The sequence below is a fragment of the Lepisosteus oculatus genome, chromosome 6 (genome assembly GCF_040954835.1).
Source record: "Lepisosteus oculatus isolate fLepOcu1 chromosome 6, fLepOcu1.hap2, whole genome shotgun sequence".
In the NCBI taxonomy this organism is placed as follows: domain Eukaryota; kingdom Metazoa; phylum Chordata; class Actinopteri; order Semionotiformes; family Lepisosteidae; genus Lepisosteus; species Lepisosteus oculatus.
The window spans coordinates 21,824,957-21,848,003 of NC_090701.1; the positions used below are offsets into that span (position 1 = coordinate 21,824,957).

Here is a 23,047-nt window from a genome sequence, read left to right on the forward strand (position 1 = left end):
CAGACCATACTTGTGAATCCCTTTATTTTGTGAAATTACAAAATAGTCCATTCAAATTGTTTTAAACATAATATTTTACTAAAAACCTTAATGTTCAAGCTGTGGATTTTTATGGGAAGGATCAGTTACTAAATGTCTATAAAGACTAAAACTGAAATATGTCTATTGTATTAGTATAAAGTTTTCAAGTCTCTGGAGATTCTCAGAAATATTCAAGTCAAAATATTGACTGGGCCATTCAAGGACAATTACTGTTATTTTCTATTAAAAGTCTCATTTAGATTTGGCCTTGTGCTTTGGGTTGTCGTCTTGCTGAATGTTGAATTTTCATTCCATTTTTAACTGTAGCAGACTGAAACTGTTTTTCCCTGAGTGTTTGCCTGGACTTTGCTTCACCAGTTTTTTCTTCAGTTCTAACAAACTTTCCAGTCTATTGAAGATTGAGTAGACTGTGCTCATGGGTATACTCAGAGACTGATAATATTTTTGTTTCCTTCTCTTGATCTTTGCTTTTCAATGACTTTATTATCCTAAACTTGCTTTGAAAGCTCCTTTTTGTCTTCATGGTTGAATCTGTGGCTTGACATGCTCTACCTGACCAAGGAACCTGACCGAGATAGGTGTTATTTTGAAATAATGCACACAGACACTCAGGTAATTCTGTGGCTTGTTAAGGTAATACTGTGCACCTATTCGGTGACTTTTCCATTTTTCTTTAAGGTAGAAATAATATTTGTAAATGCCAATGTGATCCATGAAAATGCCATGACAAGTTTTTAGGCAAAATGTAAAAACTGCATAAGGGTCTGCATACCTTTGCAAGACACAGCAATTTTCATTATTTTGTTCATCACTAGTAATACTGGAAAAGCTTAAATAGGATCATATTAAAACAAAATGTTTTGGATAATCTGGTCATGTCTTCTGATAGTGATGTACACTATCATTGTGCAACTTAACAGATCACAATCTTTTTAGTTCTTCAGGGTTAATCCTCCTCATAGAATTGTAACATTTGTCTCTGATTATCTACACCATTTGGTAACCTACAGCTCTTAAATATATAGAAAGATATAAGAAAACGAATATACAATGTACTCTGGCATAGTTCATTTTATTGATCTTTTCTCTGTTAGCCTAATATATATTTTAATGTAAATACAACAGTGTGAAAAGTCATAGGTCCTGCATTCTTTAGTCTTTATACAGCTTTTTGGCCTTTAACACTTTGGGCACATAAACATTGATATCAGCTCATTAAATCTCATGAGCACAGACATCCTTATGACTGTCAGTTTGTCTTCAGGCACCTATGGTCTTTTTTGAAATTCCAATATGCTGTACATTTGATCTTCAAGCAAAGTGTGTAAAATATGTTCTGATAGACTAATTTGATCTCTCTGTTAATCTGATAAGGAACATCTTTAAGGCTAAAGGTGTCTTTTTAACAGCAAGAAGTTGCTGTGAATTTTGAGAATTAACGTTTTGCATTTGCAATGGACTGGCGTCCCATCCAGGAAGTACTCTTCCTTGCACCCATTGCTTGCCAGGATAGACTCCAGCTCCCCACCACCCTGAATTGGAAGAAGCGGTTAGGAAATGTGTGAATGGATTATTTTGCATGATCAAAATCCCAGATCAGGCATCCCTCATTTTATGCGAGGGTTACGTTCTGCAAAAACCTTGCAAAAAGGGAAATCGCTTAAAGCAGTACCTTAAACCTGCAGGAAAAGGGGGTTGCGTGGAACGGTGTTCCAATTGTGTTTTTAATCCTATAAATTCATTCTAACATACATTAAGAATTAAAACTAAACTTGATATATTATTTGGGATATTATTTTAACTAAAAATAAATCAACACTCACCAAAATGGGCAGACAGTAAGGCTCAAGGGAACGAGATGTTGGTGCTGATGGTTGATGATTACATAGTAGAGTAAGTTCCGGATTCTGCTGTCAGCATAGGGTCCTGAATGACGCATTGTGACACACAGCAGCTCAGAGCCTATTCTGGATCCACAGTGTGCAAGGTGGGACTATACAGTAGAACAGTCCACTGTAAAAACTGGCACACAACCGCTCAGGGACAATTTAGAGACACCTGTTAGACACCTGGCAGCCTGTTTTTGGAAGGTGGGTAGAAAACTGAGCATTTGGTGAAAGCCTGGTGATGATCTTGGAGAGAATGAGTAAACTTTACACAGAAAGCATCTGTCTGGAAGTTGGGAAATGAGCCCTGTGAAGCAGAAGTCTTAACAAAAAAAGATGTAAAAAATGTATCGTGTTACTCCTTAAGAGGTTTCTGGCTGAGCAAGCAGAAATCTCTTTCCATCACTCTCTGTACCTCATAACATAATATTCTGCCACAAAATACTGTGGGTTCAGTTCCAGGAAGCATTGGGCAGCGCAATTGTTTATTTGTTGATTGAAATCAGAGGTTTGTGTTTTCACTGTTGTCTGTAAATAATGATGCATTTGTTTACAGTCATGACACTTGTTGATGAGGCAACGGTCAAGCCCTGCTGAGTAAAATTAGAGCAGAGTTGTTTTTTTATTTATTTCCTGAAGTGTTTTAACTATAAACACAGGAACCACCCTGGATTCTTAGGATTTCACCTGTGCGAGGAATGTGCAAAGGTCTCCAACTGGCTTGCGTGACCTGCAGATCTTCACACAAGGCTTAGTTCCTGACTGAGCAAATAGCAAATCGGTCACACATTTCTAAACTACAAACTGATTTTTGAATTTTCCGTTGGATACCAACTTTTTAAAAAGGCATTTGACACCTTTCATTCAATATCTTTATTCGTCAGCTCAATTTTGTGTTAGATTTTCCTGTAGTGTAAATGCTTTACTTTTTGTATCCTTTTTGTCAACCTCACCAACCCATGACAGAACCCGGCTTTTTCAATGACCAGCAGTTTATGGATGCTGTTTTCTGTAAGACATTCATGGTATTAGTATTTTTGTTGTTGTATTACAGCTGAATTTAAAACATTAATTTAATATTATTCTAGAAGTTAAAATTCACTCTCCCACCCCCAGCACAGAGACCTTATACAGATACAGCTACCCTTCACACAATTACACATATAACTATTCCCATTTATACAGCACAGTGAGATTTGAATTAAATATAAACACTGGGCTTTCACATCGTCAGACTACTCGTTTAAGAAAGAAGTCACCAAAATTACACCAATAATACATCTGAAATGTAAGCTGTAAGTTGGGCAATGTTTTGCATGAAAACCCCCCAAATATAAATAATAAGCTCATCACAGCAATATATAACAAAATTCACAAGAATGCATAGATATCTAGTGATTAAAAGATCTTCGCATTTAACTAATCTATTTTTTGACAACTTGATTTTTTGCACTAGCAAAATAAAAGGCTAAGGTAACTTCCCTGGTCTACTAAATAAAAAAAAATATATAAAAATAACATTATGCAACATTGTGCATAATGTTTTTTAAGCAGTGAAGAATATTTTATTGCAGGTATCATGTAAAGAATGATAATTAGGTGGTCTTCACAGTCTGGGACTAGACCAGGAGTTACTGTACAAAGCATTTTGCTGTCAAGTGTCAAAATCATACTCACTGTCGAGTGCTGGTGATGTCTTGTTTTCACTACTGGGACTGCTTCCTTTATCACACGGTTTTAAATGAATTGATGAAAACACAAATTATGCATAACCAAATGAGTTAAGGAGGGCTGCGTCCAGTAGCTTCAGTTGTTTAAATGACATAGGCAAGGCATTCCAAACTTCCAACTTGTACATGAAGATTCTAACAAAGTCTCGTGGAATTTTATCAAAGAAGAGCCAGGAGAGGTATTCTCATTCACTCAGTAAGGTCTTTATTCATATTGCAATATGGGAGCCCTGCTGTCACTCTGGATAGTGCGTCAGAGACTCAATTTGTTACAAGCAGTACAGGGTTTTTATAAGACGTTGTGCTGTAAAAAAGCTCAGCGCTTTGTCCCTTTTAACACTTCCCCTTTCCCTAAAACAAAACAGATTACATCATAAAACGAAAGAAGTAGCACCACTAGATTATCAGTTACTTTCAGCTAACCTGATGACCTAAACAGCATATATTGTTTTGGTACATTGTCTTCTAAAGTAACCTAAACAGTGTACTTTGTTGACGCACTGTTTTCTAAAATTCTGCACGTACTGTAGCACAGCAGTTACATCCTTGAAATATATTTTCTAAAAGCACCAATATATTTTTTGCAAAGCTCTCTACATTTTAAGAATCAATTTACTTATTAGATTTCCATTTCAGTACCTTAATATGTTTCATTCACTCAGGGATTACAAAGATCAGAGTTAATAACTTAAAAGTTAAAAAACACTTTGACTATATTGTGTCACATTCTACGTTCTATCAGTCTCATATAGTTAAAACACTTTTATATTCTCAGACACTAGTAAATATGCATTTACTGTTGTGAACTAAACATCAAATGCGTTTGGGGTAACAGTTCAGATCTTGAGAATTAGGATGTTAATAATGAAATAATACTCAACAATCTGTTGGCCAAATGTCCTTGATGAGTTAAAACTTTGATCTGGTAAATAAAGCTGGCTGGGTTTCCGTATCAGGTTCTCTGTGCTGGGAGGGTCCTGATGCAGACAGAGAAGAGAGAGAAAGTTTTGCCTGGCATTGCCTAGCAGCTTGCATTGGTTAGGCTGCTACTGTACCTCTGCCGAAGTAGCATCTTGCAGTTTGTCTTCTTGAGATACAAGTTAGTCAAAATGGGAACTCAGCTCACCTTGGATATACAGTAGCTTTGCTAAAAATATTCTAGGATATTCTGGATGTTGACAAAAAGGAGTCAAACTGTCTAATTTCGGTGATCAGGCACAAATAACAGTGGGTTCATAAGCACAAGATTTATCTGTTTCAAGGAGAATATCTTGGATAGAATTCTGCACTTTACTGACTCACTCTCCTGGCATGGCTTCTTGAACAAAAGTTTAAGTCAGACAGCTTGCAGTTGGAAAATTCAGATTGCCAGTTAGATTGAAAGTTAGATTTAAAGATTATTGTCCACTGCTGTAGAAATTTGTCTTTGGCTTCTCCCTTAGAAATACAAAACACACAAGCAAAACATAAGTGTCACATAAAATCACATTAAATCACAACAACAATATGTGATACCTAAATAAATAGATAAATAAATAGGTAGTGGTGGGACTACATGTATAGCTCATACATTCATTGAGTAGTTGATCAAGTTGAGTAGTTGAGTAGTTGGGGCTGCTATTTTCCAATTATTTTTCTGTCACAATACTGGACAGTTTGGTTTTGTTTTTCAACCCCATGTTTCCATACCAATCTGTCATGTTAAATGCCAGGATGCTCTCAGCTTTTAAATGCCTTCTATAGGACATTTTGACTAACATTAAAGTTCTTGAGACTTTGAATTAAAAACAGCCTCCGATTTGCTTTCTTAAAAATGTTTTCTGTATTATCAGTGTAACTCAGCCTCTGATCAATATGTGTTCCCAGATATTTTAAACTCTCCACAACCTTTACAGACTGACCATTGAGTACTATCGTCTGCAAAGATCTCCACCAAAGCTCTTGCCAGAATGATTTGGGTTCTAGTTTATGGATGACATCACAAGTTGGTGACTGGCTGAAATGCCATCTGGTTTGGTTCTGAAATCCACCCTGTTGATCACTTATTGATGCATCTTCCTTTAGGTAATGAATAGCGACCTTTGACCTGTGATTTCAAGAAGAAATCAGCCTGGAGACTGGCTGGAGTCCGTCTGTTCTATACAGTATGTCATAACATTGTTCAGTTTAATACAGCTTTATGATCTCTTTTATCAGAGGGGCCTCTTTAGCCACAATCCTGTGCCATCCACAGACAGCAAATGACTGCTTGATCAAGGCATGCCAAGATTATTAGAAATCTTTAATAACACTTTATCTAAGTGAATTAATAGTGGCTACAGTGCATTTAAATGTATGGCCCAGGTTCATTAAAAAAAGTACATGAAAATGAAAGCTGGGATTGCATGACCTTGAAATGCAACTAAGTTTCAGGAAAAAGTGTCTTGGACACCTGTCCAAGTGGCTTGAAAAGTCTGTTTATCAAAACATACATTATGTGCACTAGCTCTTGAAATGGAAATCTAATAAGTAAATTGATTCTTAAACTGTAGAGAGCTTTGCAAAAAATATATTGGTGCTTTTAGAAAATATATTTCAAGGATGTAACTGCTGTGCTACAGGCAGATTTTTAGAAAACAGTATGTCAACAAAGTACGTACTGTTTAGGTTACTTTAGAAGACAATGTACCAAAACAATATATGCTGTCTGGGTCATTAGATTAGCTGATAACTGATAAGTAACTGATAAGCTTTTAAAAACAAATCTAGTGGTGCTTCTTCTTTCATTTTTATGATGTAATCTGTTTTGTCTTAGGGAAAGAGGAAGTGTTAGAAGGGACAAAGCGCTGAGCTTTTTTACAGCGCAACGTCTTATAAAAACCCTGTACTGCTTGTAACAAATTGAGTCTCTGACGCACTATCCAGAGTGACAGCAGGGCTCCCATATTGCAATATGAATAAAGACCTTACTGAGTGAATGAGAATACCCCTCCTGGCTCTTCTTTGATAAAATTCCACGGGACTCTGTTAGAATCTTCATGTACAAGCTGGAAGTTTGGAATGCCTTGCCTATGACATTTAAACAATTGAAGCTACTGGACGCAGCCCTCCTTAACTCATTTGGTTATGCATAATTTGTGTTTTCATTGATTCATTTAAAACCGTGTGATAAAGGAAGCAGTCCCAGTAGTGAAAACAAGACATCACCAGCACTCGACAGTGAGTATGATTTTGACACTTGACAGCAAAATGCTTTGTACAGTAACTCCTGGTCTAGTCCCAGACTGTGAAGACCACCTAATTATCATTCTTTACATGATACCTGCAATAAAATATTCTTCACTGCTTAAAAAACATTATGCACAATGTTGCATAATGTTATTTTTATATATTTTTTTTTTATTTAGTAGACCAGGGAAGTTACCTTAGCCTTTTATTTTGCTAGTGCAAAAAATCAAGTTGTCAAAAAATAGATTAGTTAAATGCAAAGATCATTTAATCACTAGATATCTATGCATTCTTGTGAATTTTGTTATATATTGCTGTGATGAGCTTATTATTTATATTTGGGGGTTTTTCATGCAAAACATTACCCAACTTACAGCTTACATTTCAGATGTATTATTGGTGTAATTTTGGTGACTTCTTTTTTAAACAAGTAGTCTGACGATGTGAAAGCCCAGTGTTTATATTTAATACAAATCTCACTGTGCTGTATAAATGGGAATAGTTATATGTGTAATTGTGTGAAGGGTAGCTGTATCTGTATAAGGTCTCTGTGCTGGGGGTGGGAGAGTGAATTTTAACTTCTAGAATAATATTAAATTAATGTTTTAAATTCAGCTGTAATACAACAACAAAAATACTAATACCATGAATGTCTTACAGAAAACAGCATCCATAAACTGCTGGTCATTGAAAAAGCCGGGTTCTGTCATTCCTCGTACAGGTGAAATCCTAAGAATCCAGGGTGGTTCCAAGGTTTGTAGTTAAAATAAAAAAACAACTCTGCCCTGCTTTTACTCAGCAGGTCTTGACCGTTGCCTCATCAACAAGTGTCATGACTGTAAACAAATGCATCATTATTTACAGACAACAGTGAAAACACAAACCTCCGATTTTAATCAACAAATAAACAATTGCGCCGCCCAGTGCTTCCTGGAACTGAACCCACAGTATTTTGTGGCAGAATATTATGTTATGAGGTACAGAGAGTGATGGAAAGAGATTTCTGCTTGCTCAGCCAGAAACCTCTTAAGAAGGAACACGATACATTTTTTACATCTTTTTTTGTTAAGACTTCTGCTTCACAGGGCTCATTTCCTGACTTCCAGACAGATGCTTTCTGTGTAAAGTTTACTCATTCTCTCCAAGATCATCACCAGGTTTTCACCAAATGCTCAGTTTTCTACCCACCTTCCAAAAACAGGCTGCCAGGTGTCTAACAGGTGTCTCTAAATTGTCCCTGAGTGGTTGAGTGCCAGTTTTTGCCTTACAGTGGACTGTTCTACTGTATAGTCCCACCTTGCACACTGTGGATCCAGAATAGGCTCTGGGCTGCTGTGTGTCACGATGCGTCATTCAGAACCCTATGCAGACAGCAGAATCTGGAAGGGAGTGAAACAAACACAAGGGGAAGTAGCCTAGGGTCAGGGCTGGTAGAAGAACAGGGGGGTGTGTTGACCGGTGCGCTGGTGCTCGGGTGGGGGTGGTCCATGCGACAATCCAGAGGGAGTCTGTAAGGAGATCCAGAGTAAGCAAAAGTCCAGAGCCGGGTAATCCAGTACAAGACAGAGAGGACAAAAGTTAAAAACCGGAGAAGAATCTGGTGAAGGGTTGGGGAGATAAAAAAGGGGTAACGGGGCCAGGCGTTCCAAGCCCCAGAGTCGGCTGGTTCAGGATGCCGATAGGAGGCTAATGCCCAAAAGACACAGGCGTAGGGCAACTTGGTGGTAGGCGGGCCTCCGGGTGTTCATCTTTCAATGCAGAGCCAGAAATGGTGGGAGCATCTAGCTTTTGTAGGGAAGTGCTGGAACAGGGGGCAGGTGCACAAAATCAACTAAAATGTGAAAGAGCCGGAGCACCCTTAAGGGGGAGGGATTACAATCATGATACTGTGTCCCTTACCAGGAACAAGCATATTTCTGATAATAAATGGACAGCTGTGTCAGCATGCATCGACTGCAAAGGAACTTAAAGGTTCATTCATGTAGAAAGAACAACCATAAAGTTTCAGCTGTTGAGCTTTCTTCTGATTCGTCATATTGTATTTCTTCTTTCTACTTTTCAGCATGAAGTGTTAAATAAATTGACCTTTGTATTTCTGATAATGAATGCCATTCCTGTAAGAGATTAAGGACTCAGAGATATGGGGATGAATTAAGACAAATACGTTTTAGTTGATTAAAACAGACTGTGATGAAAATGGTTTCTTTTGTTCTTTCTTTTAAGACTTAATGGGTAGTTTCTCAAGGAAATAAGACTGACTTCTTGGAAATCTGAACTGTGAGCTAGTTGTCCTGCCCGTACATATGCTGACTTCTGTCGCTGCACAGACCTGCCTTTACAAATATTCCCTGTGATATATTGTATTAAAAGTACATTGGTAAAATACAGCCAAACGTAGCGAACTGGTGGCGAATTTTGGATATGTGTCATCAAGCTTCTTCTATTACCCACTGTGGGGAATCTAAGAGAATAGATAGTGCAACTAATAGAAGATCAGGCAATGCAGGAATTTAAGAGCCTTAAATATATATCAATCTTGAGCCATTTAAGAAAAGCATTGCTTCTTAAAAAATAAAGTGAGTAATCTGCAGCTCACAGCACTGGTGATGCTAAAATTGTGTTTTGTACAACTTGTGCTGCAGGCCTCACTTGACAAGGTCCATCAGAGATGCAGAGGAATAAGGACATGCTGAAGGCACCTGTAGCAGTATGTGAGAATGAGGTGGGCTGCCAGAGCTATAATGAAGGAGACGGTCCGCATGTTCACTGGGAGGAGAGTGACCCAGCCCTACAGGAGGAGGGGCTGTCAGAGTATTACAGCTCTATACAGCAGATACTACTGGAACTGGGGCTTCCTGAAACCAGAGACCGCACAGCTACACCAAGAGCAGGTGGGTCCGAACCACTGCTCTTTGGCAAAGTGGTTCTGAAGGTGTCTAGAAATAGTCAAACTTTTCTATTTCTAATAGGTACTCCTTGTGATATCAGTGCTCATCCAGGGACTCACTACCCTGTGATTCTGCTTTTAATTTATTAATAATAATTTATTTGGCTGATACTTCCATCCAAGCCGCCTTAATTTGTATACCGGTTATTTTGCTGGAGCAATCTGAGTGAAGTACGGCAAAGAGCAAGCAGTGCAATTACTTAAATTTAATGCGGTATTGCTATGCATTGTTACAGAAGAAGCATTCAAAAAGCATTCAAAAAGTGGACCTTTTGTTTATTTCTCTCTCAACAACAGCAAAGATAAGATTTAGGGAAACCTATTAGCAATGCCATTAGATTGGGTCGAAGCACACTCTGGACAACTTTCAAAACTTAAACTTTTTCCTCCAGTGAAGCTTTATGGAAGCAAAGACATTTCAGTGGGGCCAAAGGTTAATTTGATGTTTTTCCACCCCTGTTTCATCTCTAAATAAGGTTATTAAATCATTTATGCTTCTTGGTACGTTACTAATAGAACTGTTTCTTTCTGCAGATTTGACTGATCCTAACATGACTATCTGTGTTCTGGCTTCACCTGACAAATATCTTCCTATTCTGTTGGAGGGAGGCAGGCGATGTCCCGGTATGTTTTATTGATGTCTTTGAATTCCTTCAGCATCACTGCCCATTGTTTACTCTGGTGTTTAGAAATAAAGCTTGTCACTGATTCAGCCACAATCCAGCCATCAATTTCACCACGACATCTGTTAAAGCTAAATTTAGCTTTTCATCACAACCTTTTTTAATAAAGGTAACATTTTAATATATGCATGAGTTATTACTAACTTGGGTTGTACATTTATAGTGCACAGAAATGAATGCTTAGGCTGAGAGGCAGGTTTTTCATATGGGAAGAGACAAGAGTAACGAGGAAACGAGAATACAATCTGAGTGTTATCTGCACAGAAGTCGTATGAAAATTGTGAGTGGTCCTGGGAGTAGCACAGAGCCTTGTGGGACACGAGTGGAGAGAAGAAAATTGAAAATTGAAAATTGAAGTTAAGAGAAGAACCAAGTGTATGCAAATGTAATATTAATGGACATTATTGAAGAGACTGTTTTACCTTCTGCAAAAGCAAATTAGTGTCACACATTTGGGGCCAGTTTGAAAAATGCTTCACATCAATCTCTTTTTTATCTGAAAGGATGAATTCTTGGTTAATGGGAATTCTCTGATTGAAAGCGAACCTCCTTTCAAGTAGACTTAGTAAAACTTACACGTTAAACATTAGACTTAGACTTGGTTAAGCCCTATAGTGTTCTCATTATGATGAGTAATGTTTCATGGGTTGGTCCTAGGAGTAACGTTGCTGACAAGAATCAATGCTGATAATTTCCTTGTTGCTGCTCTGCTTTCACCCCAGGTCATGTGATGCTCTGCTTGTCCTCCTCTTGGCTCTCCAAGGCTCCTTCCCAAAAGCACCCAGGGCTTTTCTCTCTCCTCATCCACAAAGCCGTCACCTTTGGGTCAGGGGGCTGCACTAACCTTGACACCTTCCAGCCTCCCCGACGCGCCAGCTATTTCCTGAGCTCCCTGGGTGACCACAGCATGCCACACAAGGCTGAAAATGGGCAAGTTCTGGGCACCATAACGGAAGAGGATCTGGACTGTCCAACCTGCGGTTCTCCCGAGCTCACCAGAGTGGTTGAGGATGTACTTCTGACTAGACAGCTGGTGGCTCAGAGAGGCATTAAAGTACCACCAACCCTGGCCTTTGCCTTTCGCCCCAACCTTAAATCCTTGCCCCCGAACACCCAGGTGACCGTGGTTTCTGCTCAGGAGAAAGAAGAGCTGCAGAAGGCCATGCTTGGGGCTGTTGAAGAGTTTCTGCACCATCCTGACCTTGGGAGCTGCCACAAAGCAAGTGTCTGAGTAAACAGGGTTTGCAATAAAACTTAGTCTTGGTATAAGATTCAGAGATAAACTGGCAGATTTTCTTTAGTCCGATTAAATACAAGTTTGCATTTCTAATCAGTTTTTAATATGAAGCTGACAGACAACTATGTGTTTTCCAAAAAAGAACAAATATAGAAAAGGTAGTTTATGATGTATGTTACAAAAATGACCAGTTTACTGCAACGTGATTGCATTTCTTTTTAAACAGATTGACTTTTTCCTGAGTTTTACCCTTTACATGACAAATACTTCCTTTTCTGTTTCAGAAAAGAAAAATTCGACATTTAATTTTAGGATTTGCATTTTTACACTTCAGATTCCTATTTCTGTAAAACAATGTCTCTAATAAGCTGTAGAGCTTTATGATGCTAAAAATTGGAAAGAGGAGCTACACTGTAGGATTGAAGAGTAAAGGAAGCCCAGAATTACGAGAAACCCTAATTCTGTTTCTTGACTCCACAGGTGATGGTCCAACATTCTGGGGCAAAATGGTGTTTCCGTGACAACGTGACAGTTCACCAAAAGAGCGCAGGAGAAGAAATCCTTCAAGCAGCACTAGGTCTCCTGCCCAAAATCCAGCAAGGAGAGTCCATTCTCATCACGGCTTCTTACGACTCAGTCCAGCCGCTGAAGCCCTGGAAGCTGCAGCAAAGTGTCATCTTCAAAGGTAAAAGCTCGGCTCTCCAACATAATTAAGAGAACGATACATATTAGTAGGAGCAGTGCAAATATAAAGAGGAAAGACCAATATACAGGTGAAAAACTGTTAACATAAAGTTCAAGGAAGAGTACAACCATATGGCCAATAAAATAATTTTAACAACTACTTTTGGTAGTGTGGGTCCTGGGTTTATTTATTTAAAGGTTTTGCACAAAACACACAAATAAAATACTCTTAAAGAAATAAAAACTCGTTATTCAGAAATAACAGTCTAACCACAAAATTAAACATCTGCTGTACCACCATCGTTTCCTAGTTCACACCCTGATTTCTTCCAAACGGCAGCTGTTGCAGTTGGACACCCTTCTATACTAAAGTCAACCCCCTAATTACAGACAGATGAGAATGTTCATTCCAACCCATTACTGAATAATATACTGAAAATAGTGACTAATACACACTCATGGAGGCTAAGGATCTGCGCCTGTAGCTGTAAGGTTGCCGGTTCAAATCCTGAAGCCGGCAGAGGAATCCTACTCCATTGGGCCCCTGGGTAAGGCCCTTAACCCCAACTGCTCCAGGGGCGCCATATGGCTGACCCTGCTCTCTGACTCCGAGTTTCTCTCCCTGTCTGTGTGTCTCATGGAGAGCAAGCTGGGATAAGCGAAAAGACAAATTCCTAATACAAGAAATTGTATATGACCAATGAAGTGACCTTATCTCATATGAGGCTACCTTGCAAGTGGTCCTTTGTGATGACCTTTCTAGTGGCAGGTCTGTGGTTTCAAGGGGCAACCTGCCACACTACATTGCAAAAGCATTTTATAATACAAATCCCTTCAGCTGCATAGCTTATATATTATATACAGTATTTTATAATCTGCTATATGATATATGGAGTTTATATAACAAAAGTTTGGGAGGGATGACAACAACCACGTTCAATCGTTCCCAGCCGTCATTAATCAGCAATCACTCCCTTCATCCTTCCTCCACAAAACGCTATAAATACCACCGTGATATCCCTCTCCCTCGCATGCGACTTTTGCATTTGCTGCTACTGCGGCCATCTCCTGGGCCCCAGGTCTGTCTGGTGTCCTACTTCCAGCCCAGCCAGCAGTTGTCCTGTCTCGTGTCCCTGGACCGGTGTTCAATTTAGCCCCGGGTTCCTGTCTCTGGTGCTACGGCGGCCAACTCCTTGGCGCTGGGCCTATCCAGTGTCCTACCTCTGGCCCACTCAGCAGTTGTCCTGCATCTTGGGTCCCTGTCTTATTCGTGTTTCCGTCCAATCCAGCCCTTATGTCTCACGTCCTTGTCTCGTTGTGTCTTGATCCCCTGGTGTTCCGTTTTATAAAAAAAAACACATTCCAGGCTGCCGCGTGACTGCATATCTCCCAGGCTCAGACAGCATTGCTCACAGAGTCGGGTCTTCGTCTTGGAAGCTCGCGTTTTCAAAATTCATGTCTCATTTTCCCTATCCCCGGAGTTCAATTTGGCCCTGGATCTATTCGTTTTGTCTCTACTGCTACTGCGGCCATCTCCCCGGCCCCGGGTCTTTCCAGCGTCCTACTTCCGGTCCAGTCTGTAGCTCTCACGTGTCAGCCCTGCTACTATTGGCTTCACCTCTTTAATGTCCATACAGGTAAGTCCCATGTCTTGCATCTCTGTCCCGACTTTGTTTTTTTTCTATCGCCCTTTCTGCCACTGGTACCACCTCATTAAGGTAAATCCTTTAAGTCCAGCTCATTAAGGTAAGTCCTTCATCCCATGTCCCCATTACATCCCTGTCCTTTATCTCTCCCCCATGTCCACATTGCTCCTGCTTCGTTCGCTTCCCCATCCCCACGTATCCAGTTCATTTCTCTCGCCAACCGCTCTATGTTTCGCATCCCCTTCTCGTCGCCTCTTTATCCCCCTTCCCCAATTCAGCCTCAGTCTCATCCCTTCTGTCCTCTGTAGCTACCAAAGCCACCCCCCTCTACATCCATACAGGTAAGTCCCTCACCTCATTCCCCTGTCCTATGCATGTTTTTATCCCCGGCATCCGATCCGGCCCCGGGCCCATTTTTCTCCCTCTCATCCTCCGCATGCTCCTCCTCCTCTCATCCTCTTGCTGTCGCCACCTCTCGTTTCTGGGTCCACCCAGCCTCCTACCTCTGCCTACTCAACGATCACCCCTTGACACAAGCCCCTATCCCCAACATCCAATTGAGCACCGTGGTCATTCAACCCACTCTGCACCGCTACTCCAATACTGGATCCAATACTGCTCTCACTTCACGTAATATAATGTAAATTCCATGAGTTACAGTACTACAGCCAGAGTCTGGAGCTATCCAAAATATGCCTAGCTGCCCTGAGGGGGGGGCATCCATTGGGCCGGGACCCCCAGAGGTTGATTTTCTCCCAACGGGAGTTTTTGTTTTCCTCTCCACAGTGCCCACATGGATCTGTCATTAGGCCATCAGTGTTCGCTATCCAGTTCCAGAGTCCACAAGAGCTGCAGCAGTTAGTTCCTTACACTTAATTTATCGTCAGATAGCAAAGGTGTTACTTGCCATAAGGTCTACAAGCCTCCGCATTTCCTTCGCATTTCCTTTCCTGCTACTATTTAAAGTTAATGTACGGGGACTAACATGAAACATAGGTATATACACAATTTCACTGAAAATCAAGATATTGTTTCCACTATTTAGAACTGAAACATGTGAACTCACATTTTGTTTGATGACCCACATGGTTAAGGGTCACACGGTTAAGGGAAATAATGATAATTATTTCCTATTCAGTCAAAATTTTCACTTTAAAAAATGAAGGTTGACATTCTTCTTTCACCTCGGGCTTGGTTTTCTGGTGTTGATAATGAAATCAGACATTCTCTGATTAAGTTATGATGAACAGTAAAGCACAGGGTAGTGAAACTACATGGATATGAATTAATATGTTTTAAACATTTATTATAGCTGCCTGTATACTGTATATTTATTCAGAGCCAGAGGTTTCAAGAAGAAAGCTTGATCTCCACATCAGAGCCACAGTTTGCCGTTCTGCTGATGATCAGCCTCAGTTGATGCAGGTACAGTGCAAATAAAATATATTGTAGTCAGGTGGTTGTCAGTAGATGTTGAACCCAAGTAGAATAATATTAGATAATTATCAAATTATGGGGTCTGTTTTTTTAACAAATAAGTTCCCCATATGTGTGTAAAGAGAACTGTATATTTTCACCCCATGAAAAAGTGTTCAGATGATCTGTATCAAAGTACATCTGGAAAGAAACACCAGCATCCAGTTTCCTACCTTATCTAAAGAGAAGTAATAATGTTTCCATGCCATTATCTTTTGAAGATATTTATCTTAAAATTTAAATCCTGCAGGATCTCTGGGGAAGTATCACTGCTCTGGACATCAGTGCTAATGTTGCTTGTCTGCATTTCAGGTAGTGTGCTGGGTGAACAGGACAGAAGCTCCGATTAGAAGCAGCCCCACAGTGTTGCAGTCTCTGGAAGTGACACTTCAGGACTGGGGCTTCACAAAGCAGGACTACCTCACAGAACTTCAGCAGCTCCTGAAGCAGTGGGCCGAGGCAGCCATGCAAGGCATCATGGACTACCAGTCCCAGCTCTCCAGTGAAGAGAGGGGAGGGGCTACTGCTCAGATTGATTTCATAGGTACTGCTCTTTAGTGACCTTATACGCTAAGGATAGGCAGAACACAGGAACATAAGAAATGATGCATGCCAGATTTTCTCATTTAGTAATTTAGGAGCTAATGAGACTAAAACGTTTCCAGCCATTTCTTACAAGAGTTCAGATCCTGGGCCTCAAGTATTTGGCTGGAAAGCCTGAGGTTTGCAGATATCTTCAGTTCCTGTAAAGAATTATTTCCTAGTATTCTTCTGAAATAAATCCCCTTTTAGTTTCCAGTTTGACACCAAATCCTTGTTTCTCAACTTGATGCTATCAAAACCTCATACTGTAGGATCTTATATCCTTGAATCAAATCTCCTTTCAATCTCCTTTGTTCTTAATTGAAGAGATTTAGTTCTTTCCCTGACTGAAACATTAACCCCCCTTTATCCTAAACTGTCTAATAATCTCCTGAGACAAAGATATAAAACATACTTTTTATAATGTGATATAGTGAAGAAAACAGAACATGAGTTTTAAGCGAGGTCTTACTAGCGCATTGTAAATCTTAAGCATAACTTCCCCAGCTAATTATTCCATGTTTTTACAGAAAAAGTAAAGGACCCAATAAAATACTCTATCCCCTGTATCTCTTCTAAACACAGATAAAGTTGTATGTAACGTATCTAGTCCGTTTGCTTGATGCGTGTATTCTCTCCTTAATTCACCCTCAGAGAGGGTTGATGAAAGAAAGATAATTTATCAATTTCATCTGTACTCTGTAAAGTGCATCCAGCCTTATGCCAGCTGTGTGGTGGAATACTTCAATTTTACTGATTAACATTTATGGAACAACGCATCACATCTCACTGTATGCTGCCAATATTTTCTACCTTTGGCTGGTCTATCTTGTTACCTCTCTAGTATTTTAGAGTTGGTTGAATTTCTTACTCTTTTTTACAAATACAATATTAAATGGGGTGAATTTGTTTATGCCACTTGGCAGTTCAACTCTTTCTTTTTTAACTTTAACCTTACAGGTGCAAAGCAGTTTTACATTATTTTTTAGCCTAAAAATTCACAAAACATCTCAATCTACCTACAGTACTGTTAAGACCTTAGAATTGTTTTATTGTCCAGTAGATTAACTTCAGTTCTGTAGTTTGTAGGATATTATTGATATATACAGTACTGTAGTCCAGAATCACCAGTTCATCTGTGATTATCTAGCTACCTATCTTTCTGAAAAATTCTCAGTTTTATCTCAAGAGTCTTCTCTTAGCTGGGCAGCTTGGTGATGGTTAACATAGGCTAACTGCAGTAGTCCCAGTACCATCATTTATAATTTTCCAGTATCAGATTCATGCTGACCAACTGGACAAATTGTAAGATTAATGCCTTTAGTGGTACTGGTTCAAAATCGAACCAACAATATTTGGATACATTTTATTATGATGCATATAAATAAATAAAAACATAGGCTATTGTGTCTAGCAAAGTACTGAAAACTTTGTTTTTTCTATCTTTTGGTAAGTACTGGAAGATTACACTTATTTTCTTTAATTGTCATAAAATCAGTTAAGTACTTTAAAAGGCCTAAAATATATCTCTCATTAACTCAATTACATATTGAATACAAAAATATACTTTTGTATTTTTCGGCCAATTAAGTAATTGCTTTTCACAGATTTCACCCAGACCTCAATATCAGAAAATAGTTTAATTTAGGTGGGTACTGTAGCTGCGTCAGCATGCGTAGGCTGCAAAGGAACAAGTAATAGGTTTATTCCATGCTGAAAAAAAGAAGAAAGAGAACACAACGTTTCGGCCGTGGAGCCTTCTTCCAATAGTTTATTTAGTTTAAATGAGATATTGTATGAATATTCCAGTAGTAAATTTAGAAAATACACATTCAGCTAACTTTTAAACATGGTTTAAAAATTCAGTCCATAGATAACATTCCAGCAGGTTCCACAGTTCTGTTGTATATTTAAAACATATTCATACAATATCTTATTTAAGCTAAATAAACTATTTTCTGATATTGAGGTCTGGGTAACAGGGGAAATCTGTGAAAAGCAAGTACTTAATTGGCCAAAAAATACAAAAATAGATTTTTTTTATTCAATATGTAATCAATAAGGGGTGTAACACGGGCGACCTGGCCAAATTTCCCATTGGTCCTTACCAATCATGGCCTCCTAATAATCCCCATCTATAAATTGGCTTCATCACCCTGTTCTCCTCCCCACTGATAGCTGATGTGTGGTGAGCGTTCTGGCTGCCATCGCATCATCCAGGTGGATGCTGCACATTGGTGGTGGTGGAGGGGAGTCCCCATTACCTGTAAAGTGCTTTGAGTGGAGTGTCCAGAAAAGCGCTATATAAATGTAAGAAATATTATTATTATTATTATTATTATTATTATTATTATTATTATTATTATTATTATTATTTATTTTTATATTTAAGAACCAGAAAGCATTAAAAACTAATCAAACAGTTCAGTTAGAATCAATACTAGTAAATGAGTAAATGACCATCGCAAAACATATCCTTTTTCATGGTCTATAGTTCATTATAAGTTTTTGTGTGAAGATATTTTAACTTTTCTGTGTAAATATGCCTCTCTTCAGGTGTGGAGTTTGCTCTGACACAGCACAAGGACAGACTGCACCCTTTCCTCCTGAGCCTGACTTCTCACCACAGAGGAATTCAGAGCACTGCCACTCAGCTCCTGCAGCCCCACCAACGGGGCAGCACTGTCGGGCCTCTCGTACAGGCCATGTGCCACAGAGCCCACTGCTCTTTCATCGCTGACAAGACCATCCTGTACATCGGAGCAGGAAATGTAAATAAGCTGAGAGTGTTTCAGTCAGCCAAGAAATATCACATCAAGGTAAGGTTTCTCGCCTCAGTTAAAAAATCCAAATTCTGATGCATAAAATGTTGACGTCATAAAGATACTTATTGCTGTATCCAGGGCATACATAAGTGATATTTAGGCTGGTGTTTCTTATTTTTAAGAAAATCACATGTGCACTGTTTTGATTAAAAGTCTCAGTTTCTAGTTTCATTCGATGAGATCAGAGGTGCAAATAATAAGCAGACCATGTTAATTTTCCTACCTGAAGACACATAATTTCAAAATGCTAGTGAACAGCCTGAGCTGTTCTACAATATGAGATAAATCAGTTATGTTAACTTCCATGTTTAAAAAAAATAGAAAATAACAATTCTTTATATGTGAAATGTTCTACAATCTTACTTTACCCCATCAGTATTGACAAAACTGAATTCAAATGGTTTAGTATCCTTCTTCATCTGTTTACCAGTCAATCCCTGCTGGTATTTATTTGAACATTTAATAATAAATATGTCACATTTTGGCATTTTTCCCCTTTAAGGATCTTAAAAGGTTTCAGATATGTCCTAGTTGACGGGTTTCTGCTCCCAAATCCATCCACTGCCACCCCAAAACTATGATTTCAGAGTATGACAGGATTATTCAAATACAGAACAATATCCTACAGCATCTGAATGTAAATAGACATCAACACATGCTGTTCTTCCCAGTTTGAAACCCATGGCCAAACAAGAATGGTAAGATTCCACTGTGTTAATTTCTGTTTTTTTAGATAATCTTGGTGGATTGCAATTCATCCCATCCTGCTTTTGCGCTGGTGTGGAAAACTCTTCATCATGACTTTAGTGATCACACGCAAGATGAGTCTCATGCCCATATCATATCCAAGATGGTCCAGGATTTGAACGTGATTGTCGATGGCTGCACAACTTTTAATTGCGATACAGTTATACTGACGTCCCTCGTGTGCAAAGAACTAGGTCTTCCCAGTGATGGCTTTGAAGCGCTCGTTAATGCCAAAAAGAAGAGTCATTCTCATCGGCACTTGGGGGGAATTCGCCACGGCCTGCAGCATCTCCCCAATCCCTCACTCTACGCAGTGCCCTGCCTACCCGTGGACAGTGAACAGGAGCTCGAAGAGGCCATGGCACAGGTGGGCTTCCCTGCAGCAGTAAAGCTGGAGAAAGGCAGTGGTGGAATGGGTGTCAAAATAGTGGAGAACTCCCTGCAGTGCCAACAGCACTTCAAGAGCCTAAAGTGGGACTTAAAAGGAACAACTTATCACATGATAAACAAGGGATTCAAAAATGAACCACTTCTGATGGAGTTCATTAGTGGCCCAAGGTATGTCGTAGACCTGATAATCTTTCAGGGGAAGCTCTTGGCAGCATTTGTCTCTGATTGTGGGCCTCCAGGACTCTCTTACGTTTTCAACACATCACACATCATGCCCACCTGCCTCTGCCCTGAAAAAGAGACCCAGTTAGCCATTGCTGCATACCAGTGTTGCCTCCACTGTGGCCTGAAGAATGGGGTCTACAATCTCGATATGAAATTGACTGAAACAGGCCCCAAGCTCATCGAGATCAACCCAAGACCGGGTGGAAGTTATCTGCCTAGCTGGATCAAGACGGTCTATGGCACTGACATTATTCTGTGCACCTTTCTGATAGCCTGTGAAGTCCATCCACACATCTGGACCCCTGAACCCAGAGGCTATGTTGTAGGTATATCTAGCCCTGTTTTTCAGCATGTTCAGGCCCTGGAAAACCCTTCTTTTCCTGTAATATTAAAGGCTTTGGAAGAAAATGGGATTATCAATTCTAACAAGGTTGGAGACATGAAAAATAAAATTGACTTTGACTTTTCCTCCTTCAACATTACCAGCTTCAGTCCCAACAAAGACGAGGCCTTTCACAGGCTCATTGCTGCTTCCAAAATTCTTGATTTGGATTCAGAAAAACATCCCGTCAAGTACTTTCTGGACTTCATAAAATAATACAAGCAATTGAAGAGGTTTCACAAAGCAATTTTACTGAATGAAGAATTGGATCTAACACACTTTTTGTCATTGGTAATTTTAATATTTTGGTTATTTTTAGAATTTGAGCATTTTTAAAATAAATTTGTATAAAATGTGCATTTAAAATTTCATATTATTTTCATATTCATGTTTGTTGTAACGTGCATTTTTTCAAATATCTTGAAAAACTCACGAATTCAAAGCAGTGTATTATAACCAAAATACCAAACAGGAAATAAGCAAACATTTAGCAGCACATGGTCATTTATTGGATGGCAGACCAAAACCAATTTCCCCTTTCTAACAATGTATCATTAAAATAGGAGAGGACATTTTTAGCCAGAGGATTCCATAATTTAGTTGAGCAGTGGCACTGTGGCTAAGGATCTGAACCTGTGGCTGGAAGGTTGCTGGTTCAAAGCCTGCGGCTGGCAGAGGAATCCTACTCTGTTGGGCCCCTGAGTAAGGCTCTTAACCCCAATGGCTCCATGGGTGCCATATAATTGACTGACCCTGCACTCTGACCCCAAGCTTCTCTCTCCCTGCCTGTGTGTCTTATAGAGAGCAATTTTAAGACAAATTCTTAATGCATAATTGTATATGCCCAATAAAGTGATCTTATCTTATCTTATATAGGACATCTTATATACATCAACATTTCTTCAAATAGATAAGACATCAAGTTGTTTCATAATAATGCTCATAGTTCAATATACTATTCAGCTTTCAGATGACCTGTCTGGTAACCCAGTCTGGTTAAAACAGAGCTCTCCCATCATTCAGCCACTTGTTTTCTCCCTTTTTTTGTCTTTTCTCTCTTACTCCCTCTCTGTTCCTGTATGCACTGTATGTTGTGATCCATTCCAATGGAGATTGTCTTAATGACCTCCTTAGGAATGGCCCTGGCACTGTTCAATGTTTATTCTTTAATATGGTGGTCCTAATGATATACACTGGAGTTAATTAACCTGAGTAAATTCCTCACACTGAGTTTATCAGTGTCTTCCTCCATGTTTACTCTCCCCCTTGTTTAAGGACTGCTAGGTAAATACCACCATTTCTACATACTTGTACATCATTTCAGACCTTCTGAGGAAGGTAAGGGGAATTGCAAACACTGCTAACATTGATAAGTGTCAGATTCACCTCACAGTATTATAGTCATTGTTTTACGTTTAGAAGCTGAATTTGGGTCAATTTACAGTTTGTGTGATGCTAATATTTGAATTATTTGGGTCATGTAATCAGTAGTTTGCTACAGTATAGGGTGGTGTTGATAAACGGCTAGCTGAACTGAATAAACTAATGTTGTAATGGAAAGAACTGTTCTTAGTTTTTTAAATTGTTTTCTTTTTAGAAACGTATTTTAATAGCCTTCTGTGCTGCTCAAGTTAGTCTCTAATTCTGTAAAAGGAACATGATTTGTGAAGTACTGTAGAGATGGGGGAGGGTCAAAGATCAGGTCTTGTAACAGTGGCCCTTGGTTTGGTTGTATTCCTGTAAGACTGCAGTGTTAACTCTCTCAGTGGCAACTGTATGAGTCCACTGTCTAATTTCTTACGTTCTGCTGTTCCTAACTGAAGAAAAATAGCTGGACATTATATAGAAAAAGAAATATACCTCATTGATAACTTGCGTAACCAAAAAACCTGAAGACAACCACAATGCCAAAGTTACTACATGGTAAAAGTCCTTTCTCATCACATAAGAAGCCTTCAGGGAATTTCTAGTAACAGTGAAGGTTGTTGGATTAGATTCTGAACATTTACCTACTTATTTTTCATTGGCCTCCTAGGATAATAAAATATGAAAACCCAGGGAACATCAGAAATATCAAACTTTTTACAATGAAAAGTAGCTCATAAAGGCAAGGCCATATACTGTATAATGGTCAAACATATGTAGTTGGTGCTGGGTTTTGTTAGGAGATAAATGAACTATGTTGGGATTGTTACAAGGCGATGGAAGTCATGGAGAGATGATGTGTACTGACTTATGTTTATTTGTGTATTGTATAACAGAGTTAAAGTTATAATGATGTGAACTGTTTTAAAAATGTAAAGGAAAGTGGGTGAAATAGCTCTGCATTAAATACAACAAACAGTACAATCCTCGTTC

The 23,047-nt window shown here is 39.2% G+C and overlaps 1 protein-coding gene and 1 long non-coding RNA gene across 2 annotated transcripts; one reads left to right on the forward strand and one right to left on the reverse strand.

Moving 5' to 3' along the window:
* Positions 1-1,098: 1,098 nt before the first annotated feature.
* LOC138239350 (uncharacterized) lies at positions 1,099-3,158 on the reverse strand. The gene is made up of 2 exons (XR_011189805.1): positions 1,866-3,158; positions 1,099-1,574 (listed from the first exon to the last, which is right to left on the reverse strand). It is a non-coding gene; the product is annotated as an uncharacterized lncRNA (long non-coding RNA).
* Positions 3,159-6,575: 3,417 nt separating this feature from the next.
* On the forward strand, positions 6,576-23,038 carry LOC138239407 (carnosine synthase 1-like). The gene is made up of 10 exons (XM_069191069.1): positions 6,576-6,856; positions 7,526-7,618; positions 9,508-9,756; positions 10,347-10,436; positions 11,218-11,714; positions 12,213-12,417; positions 15,402-15,487; positions 15,851-16,082; positions 18,677-18,939; positions 19,679-23,038. The coding sequence occupies exons 3-10, from the start codon at positions 9,534-9,536 to the stop codon at positions 20,903-20,905; spliced, it is 2,823 nt and encodes a 940-aa protein (XP_069047170.1). The 5' UTR covers positions 6,576-6,856; positions 7,526-7,618; positions 9,508-9,533; the 3' UTR covers positions 20,906-23,038.
* The last annotated feature ends 9 nt before the right edge of the window (positions 23,039-23,047 follow it).

Coding starts and splice junctions, on each gene's coding strand:
- LOC138239407 (XM_069191069.1), top strand. CDS start 9,534: ATGCAGAGGAATAAGGACATGCTGAAGGCACCTGTAGCAGTATGTGAG. Junction 11,715..12,212: donor ACCTTGGGAGCTGCCACAAA/GCAAGTGTCTGA, acceptor TTGACTCCACAG/GTGATGGTCCAACATTCTGG. Junction 15,488..15,850: donor ATCAGCCTCAGTTGATGCAG/GTACAGTGCAAA, acceptor TCTGCATTTCAG/GTAGTGTGCTGGGTGAACAG.